Raw genomic sequence first — 8,391 nt, forward strand, 5'->3', positions numbered from 1 at the left:
TTTCGCCCACAAAACCTCATTCAAGTGACAATGTGAGAGAGATTTAGAAATACTAGAGAGATAGGTTCACTTTCGTAACGTAACCTCGCTAGTCGTTTAAAAGGAGGATTTGAGAATCGCCCCTAGATCTGCTCCCATTATAGACATCTATACATGGACACATGACTGTACCTAAGCTCCACTTTAAGTACAGGGGGGCGGGACTGTGGATGTGGGCGGGGTTATTCATGTGCACGGGGAGGAAAAAGGGGTGAGGTGTCTTACAAAAGGGGATAATAATAAAAACAAGAAGACTATGATGTCATAAATGAAGCCATAAGGCTGTTAGACGTTGGCTCTTAATGCAGTGGTTCCTCCCGTGAGAATGCTGTTTTTTTTTGGTGTGTGTGTGAGAAAATGTGTTTGAGGGGGAAAGGGATGGTTTTGTGTGTGTGTGTGTGTGCGCTCAGGCTCTTCAACAGCAGCCGCCGCCAGACTGCCGCACAGGAGTGCTCTCGATCTTCAGGTTGGGCTTGTCTCCTCCAGTTGTGGCTCCAGGGCCCATGCGCTTCTTGATCTCGGCAGCCATGGTCATGAAGGCCTGCTCCACATTTGTGGCATTCTTAGCGCTCGTCTCAAGGAAGGGGATTGCTAAAGAGTCGGCAAATTCCTGGAAGGCAAAAAGAACCAGAGTGAGACACTTCAGAACACTTTTTTATTTTGCCCAACCTCATGCTTGGCACTTCTGTAAAAAGGCCCATTCATACCAAGCATGATAACTGTAACAATTAAAATACATTTTAAAAATGTAAGAGAATAGCAGAGTCCACACCAGAGCTATAATGATAACGACACAGAGAAACAATAGCGTTGGAATCACTTTCACAATGATTTTTTTTTTTTCCAGCTGATGAATGATAAACATCTTGGCAGCCAATCAGAATCCATCCTGCTTTAAAGAGCTTGAGCATTTAAAGTGGCAGACGACATAACTGCAGCTTACAATAAACAGAATGATAAAGTGCATTGGATGCTAATACAGTTATAGTTATCTTTATAGTTATTGTTCTTGATGTGAAAAGGCCTTAAAGGCCCACTGGAGTGTATTCGGTGTGTAGGTGTAATTACCACTGAAACAGGAAGACATGGTGGGACAGAGCAGCTCCTCGCCTTTTTTAAAATAGCCAATAGCGTTTCATTTATATCACAGCTTGGTCAGAGCCGTTGAACTCAGCAAAACCACATTTGACACCCTTATGAAAGCCACAGTTTAATAGATTCCTCTTTTAGATGTAATATGAAACTGTTACTAACGCAACACCGTGATCATAATCATGCTTTATGTTGGTGCAGTGCACGATGTTATCTCTTCTACTCGTCAGTGCTGTTTCTAATGATGTCTGTCCAGAACAGACCATGTGCGCTACGGCGGTTTGCAAGACACTAACCCGAAATCAGACTTCATTTGCATATTTACACTGTCTGAATCGTTCCCTGTCCCCTATATAGTGCACTATGTGCCATTCACCATGTAGAAAATAGTAAATGTGTGAACAAGTGACCGAGTTCAGCAGCAGCTTCAGCATCTATTTATAATGTAGGGGGCGGAGCTTCAGAAAGAATCTAGAGAGCATTTGATTGGACAGAAAATCTGATGTGAAACTGAAGTGCAGTGATGTCTCTAAAATCATCCATATTGGCAGAAGTGAGAGACTAAATTTGAAATGCTTATATATCTTCTAAATGGAAATTGTCATTATTTTGGAGCACACTAGCTTATAGATAACAGTAGGCTAACATTCATACTAAAAGTCAAAAAACTTACATTTTGATTTCACAAGGACTAGCGCTAACGTTATTTAAAAGAAGTCGCCAGCCAGAGCCAGCATTTTTGATAATATTCACAAAGTTTTCATGCAACATTTCATTAAGTAACATTAGGCATTTTTGATTTATTGAATGTTTGATGATCGCTTTAGCTTACATGCGCGTAAGCTATGCTTCAATTGGTTCTTCGCTTGTTTTTTTATCCAAAGATTCTGTACTCTTTCAGAAGATGCGCAACGACGCCCCCTAACGTATAACAGTGATTTCCGGAAAATTCTGTCAACGGTGGGGAAAGAGTAAATTGTCAAAAAGCTTTACCGACTGTATTCAAGACTGTTGATAAAGTTTTTGTTCTGAAGAAAATTTGAGTAGTTTATGCCTGTTCATAATTTTCTCACCATAAAGTGTTGTAAGTGGTTGCAGGGGTGTTGCTATGCTGATGCTAAAATGTTCTGAGTGGCTGTTCATGCATTGCCATGCTGTTGCTAGGGAGTTCTGGTTGATTGCTAGATGGTTACTTACTGGCCAAAGCCAAAATGGGCTCACTGCCAAGTCTTCATGATATTCTGGTCTCTAAACAAGTCTGGTTCCCTCTTTCAGTGCAAGGCTATGGGAATTTTTGGCCTGTTTTTATCTGCTACCAGGTAAAGGCATAAATCAGAATGCTGAGAACAAGCCCCACAATTTGACATATAATTCATGTTCGCAAAACAAATGGTGCAAGACGGGTAAAATATTAGGTTGGGGGTTTATTCAAATCTCCAACCGCTAGCATGAAGATCAGGATTAGTGATGGAAAGTATTATGCTACCAATGTCACAAAAATGGGAAGCAATTGGGCTTGTAAAGTCCACTAGTTTTGATAAAAAAGGGAACAGAGATTTAAACTCAGCCACTAACACAGATTAGACATGTCTATACCTTGGCTGTTGTGTAGTCCACTACTTTCTTGGTGGTGAGATCACATTTGTTTCCCACCAGAAGCTTGTTGACATTCTCGCTTGCGTAGCGGTCTATTTCCTGTAGCCACTGTTTCACGTTGTTATACGATTCCTTTAGAGAGAGCAGGACACAGAAAATAATTTTCAATTTCAACTGAAAGGTCGATACCGAAAGGTATGTGATGATAAAGCAATGTTGTTATTGTTAACTAGCTAACTAACTTTAACTTAAACATAATAAGTTTAAGTTAAGGTACTAAAAATGAAACCTATACATACACATATATATATATATTAACTATTAGTAGGCCTATATAAACTAATAAAAATGACAAAAGCACATACAAGAATACTAAAACTTTAAGAATAAAAAGAAAACCAAAAATAAAAGATAATTCAAAATATTAACTAGTAGGCTATTTGAATAGTACATAAATGATACTAAACTAACACTGGTGTATTAACACAAATTTGACAAGCAGGTCATCAAGTAAGAGAAGTTTTCTGAGGACGACATCAGCACAGTTTGCACAGTTTTTATAGATGTCACAACATCAGATTTTTTCACTACACTCTTATCGTAGCCAAAAGAATTCACAATAATATATCGCGATATCTATAGAAATCTTGAAAAAAGTTAATCCGGCGTCGAGTATGAATGAAGAGTTTAGCTCTCCATAATGCTCACATCGCCCTATTTTGGGTAAAAATAGAAAAAACACTGCTCTCTAAAAATATTTGTCCGAATGAGCACACGAAAAGCCCTGAGGGATGTAAATATAATAAAACACAGAAAGGCGTCAGCAGTTAACGGTTAATGTAACATTTCCTGTTTCAGGACTAGCAAACTCTCTGTACAGTGGCCAAGATAACAGAGACAGAGATGGGGGAACAGTTTGGTGGTATTGCCTCGTTTTGGGCTCACTGTTGATCGGCAAGTCCTGCATACAACGGTGATTAATGAGTCATTTTCACGGAACCAAAAAAACGTCCACACTGGCGAGCTATAACTTTCTTGGAGTGCGGGTAGAGCGTCTCATCTGTCATATCCGACGACGTGCTTTTACGCGGCAGTAGCAGCTGCACACTGAGACTGCTTGTGTTTTATGACAGGTGGCAACCAGCCTTATGCCTGATTCAGATTACACGATTTTTTTGTCTGTTACGATAGTCACTGTGTCAAATTACGCGATTTTGACTCCTTAAATCTTGTCGTGGACAAGAAACATGTCAGACTACACGTTGCTTTCCGACCAGTCATCGCATGCCGTCTCACACGCACACATATATACTCACTCACTCACTCACTCGAAACGATCGAATCTTGAATCGACGCCCGTTGTAGTTTATGAATCCCCACGACACCCCACGTCAAACGGATTGTGCCAAAATCAGGCTAAAATCGTGTAATCTGAACCATGCATTAGGGTGCTATACCAACACCTCCTGTACGTTGGGAAGTCAACCAGATACTGACGCTTGATAATTTACGTGCCACATTATCATACGTGTATTATTCATTTGAAATATTACGGTTATCGCCAATACCGGTATCATTTATAGATGAAATGAACTAATTTGATGATCTTTACAACGGAACTGATTCAACACTGAAATGACTTCAGATGAACAACAGCCGAAATGCATAATTTTCCTGACATCACTGTAAAGCTGCTCTGAAACAATCTGTATTGTATAAAGCGCTGTATAAACAAAGGTGAGTTGACAATGGCGACACCCCTAATTAACACGATAGAGATATTTACATTTTTTTATCGTCAATACCGGTATATCACAACTCCACTATAGACAGCAATTCATTATTGATTCTGTTGCAAAGTGTGCCTTGTTAAATTAGGGACAAATAAGGAAGGAGAACATCTGATGATGTCTCACCTGATCCGTGACATCATAAACCACAATGATACCGTGAGCCCCTCGATAGTAACTGGAGGTGATGGTTCGAAATCGTTCTTGCCCTGCAGTGTCCCACTAAGAGAGAGAAAGAAAAAACAAAGAAAAGAAGATCATTTATAGTAATGTCAAACCATGCATGTTTCTGTTAAAGCATTTGGCCCCATTCTCACATGTACAATGTAACGAGTTACTAGATTTGTATATTGTCCCAAGAAACAAGGTCATCATAATGTACTGGTGTGCATACTAGTGACTATCACGCTGTTGCAGAACTTGTGAAAAATTACTATTCAGTGTGTAATTTATGGACTTACAATCTGTAGCTTAATGGTTTTGCCATCGAGTTCAATGGTGCGGATCTTGAAGTCCACGCCTATGGTGCTGATGTAGCTCTCAGTGTATGTGTCATCCTGCAGGATCAAAACACACACAGGAAGGAGAATGAAAACTAATATGTGCACTGTGCCTATTTACATTTGTGGATATAAATAATCTCCTATAAATACATAAGCATTCGTCAACTGCATGACTTCCATTGATCTTTTAATTGATGTTAACAATCCATCTGTGCCTTTACTCACAGCAAATCTCAACAGAAGACACGACTTTCCAACTCCAGAGTCACCGATGAGGAGAAGTTTGAACAGGTAGTCGCTAAAATGGAGAAACACAATAGCAATTTATTAAAATGCATCAACAGGAATATATACAATTTCAGTTTCAGAACAAATTTAACCTTCTTGTGACATTCACCAGTCAAATGAGTTATCATCACATTACTGACCTTATTCACAGCAGCGCCATCTTTGATTTTTTACGGGAATGAAAGCGAGGCGGTGAGGGATAGACATATCTCTTCAGTGGGTTGTACGGTTATTTCATGAGTTTTTGGGTTGTTCTGCAGATGAAATATCTTTACAAGACATTTCAGTAGAAAAAAAATCCCAGACAACATGAGGTGTGGCTTTATATTACAGCGGCTGCCATTGAAAACATGGTGAGTCTATCCCTCACAGCCTCGCTTCAGACCTGTCATGGCGCTGCTCTGAATAAGGTCTAAAAACACGTCATGTTTTATTGCATCACTACAGTACAGTGTTATTTTAGCACTATTTGTATTATTATTTTTTGCATTATTTTACTATTACAATATTTGTTTTATGTTTTATAATTTTCAGATTTTATTTGAAAGTTTTTGTAATTTTGTCATGCTTTTTTATTTTTATATATTTCTATTTAGTTTTAATTTAGATTTATTTCAGTTTTAGTTACTGTAGAACTTCAACTTATTTCAGTTAATTCGGTTTCAATTCTAATTTGTTTACATTGTTTAAATGAATGGTTTTTTTTCCATCAAATATTAATACTTTTACTTTTCACTATTTCAGTTAATTTGGTTTCAAACAATTCTATTTTTTGTTTACGTTATATAATATACATTTATCTAATATTTGTGTTTTATTTCAGCTTCATTTCAATTATGGAAAACAATTCACAATACTTTTACTTTTCATTATCAATGACAACAACGCTCCAGTAGTTACATTAGCCTACTGATGATAGCCTAATTACACATGACAGCTCTAACAGGTTGTTCAGCTCATGTGAACATTTAACTAATTCTCTTCTTGCACACACAATATGTTTGTATTGTCAAGAGTTATGTGTGTAAACGGACTTTTAGGAATGGTGTTTGTCCTGTTATGTTAAAATATTAACGACACTACATCTCATAGTATTGAAATAATCATATAGCACACCGCATCTGGCTCTCAACTGATATAATAAACAGGTGCCGTATTAGTATTGCTATAATGTTAACTGGTTTGAAGAGACAACTACATCAGATTACAAGTTGCAAAATCAACTCCCATTTCCAAGAACTGATGGTGAAGAAGGTTCGGAACAAAATCAGCATAAACAAAGTATCCACCAGCTCAAAATACAGCTGAGAGAGTCTATTTCCAACGATGACACAGTCTGTCGCAATGGTTTCTGAGTTCAAGTACTAACATTAGACGAGCTGACAAAACGCTTTATCACGTGAAGCAATCTTAACTGAGTCTAGGTCAAGAGGAAAACAAGGTACAAACAATAAGAAAAACCTTAATCTCAGACAAGAAAAGCATTTATTTTAGTGTTTTAACGGCTGAATTTTAAACCAAGCACTCTGGCAATAAAAACAAACTGGATAGTAGTGGGTTTTCAAATGTCAATGGCCAGTGATGATCCAGATATAGGCCAATACAATTTAAATATAGACTTTTACAAATTAAGGCAAACTGGAATGTACTTATTAACATTGTAAAGTGTATTAACTTTGCCATTCACAAAACAGAAAGGAAGTGAAATTGTTTGAGAACCCTGACAGAACAACATCGGCTCAACCAATGGCCGGGGACTATCCGTTTAACTGACCAATGGCACGAGCTTGATGCAGGGACTCTCTGTTTAACTGACCAATGGCAAACAGGGGAGTGTTGGAAACATGTTTGTGTTCTTTGGTGCCAGTGAATTAGCATTTGAAATACTGTGCTGATGGATATGGAGAGCAAGCAATAAATTACGGTTTTTCCATGCAATATTCATAATTAACTTCACTTCAATTCATAACACGTCTTCATTCAATGAGTTGACCACATGCTACTAAGAAATCAGGAAAAATACGAAGCTTATCCTCCTCATGACCTCTTCCAGCTGTAACGCTGACTTTCAATTCACAGGCCCAATGAAAAACACATGACTCGCAATGACAAGCTCGAGTCGTGTATGCCTCAAAACACCGTGCGCATAATTATGCAAGATATACTTTGACAGCTGGATTCAGCCTCACTACAAACTAATGACGTCACTCCGTCGCAACGCAACACACCACACCAAAAATTACGTCACGCAGTACGGCAAATGCCGAAATTACGTGCGATAAACACCAAATAGCGACGGTTTTTAATTTAAGACGTTTAATAATGAACAATATCGTCATTTAGAGTAAGAAACTTTCTAAATACAGGCTTTAAATGAGTAAACGTCCTCTGAATTCGCAGTTAAAACACCGGACGTTGTTAGCCGTTTAGGCTAGACAAAGCTAACGTACTCGCGCTGATTATACAAACACTGACATCCGCAACACAAGACTAGGCGTCAGATACTCACTATTCTGGATTCATGGTGTGTTTGTGTCGTTGTTCAGCAGGAGATCGGACTCTTTTCTCTGCGAGCGGACGCGATAATGATGAAGAGGATGACTTGTAACGTTACGTCTGGAATACCGAGAAACCGGGGCCGCTTTCTCTGATTTACCCCCTCCAATCAGACCTCAACACTGTCTTCTCGTTTGATTCAGTCACTTGACGGACATTACTGGACATATAACGCAAAACACTGTTATTTTGTTCTGCTTTCTTCCTTCCTTCCGATCTGCCCCTCGCTCGAAGTACAAGATGGCTGCGCAGGTGCGGCAGTGACATCAGATGACGTGGCATTACGGACTGATCTCGAAGACACAACCCAGAGATTCAAGATATTCTGGAAATATTTCAACTTGGATTTAAAAAAGTATTATTCCATATGATTACATTTCTAAATTCCCCACATCATTAGGTGCTGTATCATATTTTCATATTTCCCCTCCTCAAACATTAAAGACCTTTTATTATTTATAAGTTTATAAGTTTTTTTCAGAAGTGGACACCTTTTATTCTCAACCCCATAGCGAGAAAAAAAAAAA

General features: G+C 38.4%; 1 protein-coding gene across 1 annotated transcript in view; it reads right to left on the reverse strand.

Annotated features, from left to right (window-relative positions):
* rab1ba (zRAB1B, member RAS oncogene family a) overlaps positions 1-8,141 on the reverse strand; it is a 9,653-nt gene extending 1,512 nt beyond the window's left edge. Inside the window, exons 1-6 of the mRNA XM_079866835.1 lie at positions 7,818-8,141; positions 5,246-5,318; positions 4,979-5,074; positions 4,644-4,739; positions 2,728-2,859; positions 1-649 (exon numbers count right to left, since the gene is read on the reverse strand). The exon at positions 1-649 is cut by the window's left edge and continues 1,512 nt beyond it. Of these exons, the coding sequence (XP_079722961.1) occupies positions 455-649; positions 2,728-2,859; positions 4,644-4,739; positions 4,979-5,074; positions 5,246-5,318; positions 7,818-7,831 (606 nt within the window). The 5' untranslated portion in view covers positions 7,832-8,141 and the 3' untranslated portion in view covers positions 1-454. The remainder of the gene's footprint in view (positions 650-2,727; positions 2,860-4,643; positions 4,740-4,978; positions 5,075-5,245; positions 5,319-7,817) is intronic.
* Positions 8,142-8,391: the final 250 nt, after the last annotated feature.

The sequence above is a fragment of the Squalius cephalus genome (genome assembly GCF_949319135.1).
Source record: "Squalius cephalus genome assembly, chromosome: 3".
Taxonomy (NCBI): domain Eukaryota; kingdom Metazoa; phylum Chordata; class Actinopteri; order Cypriniformes; family Leuciscidae; genus Squalius; species Squalius cephalus.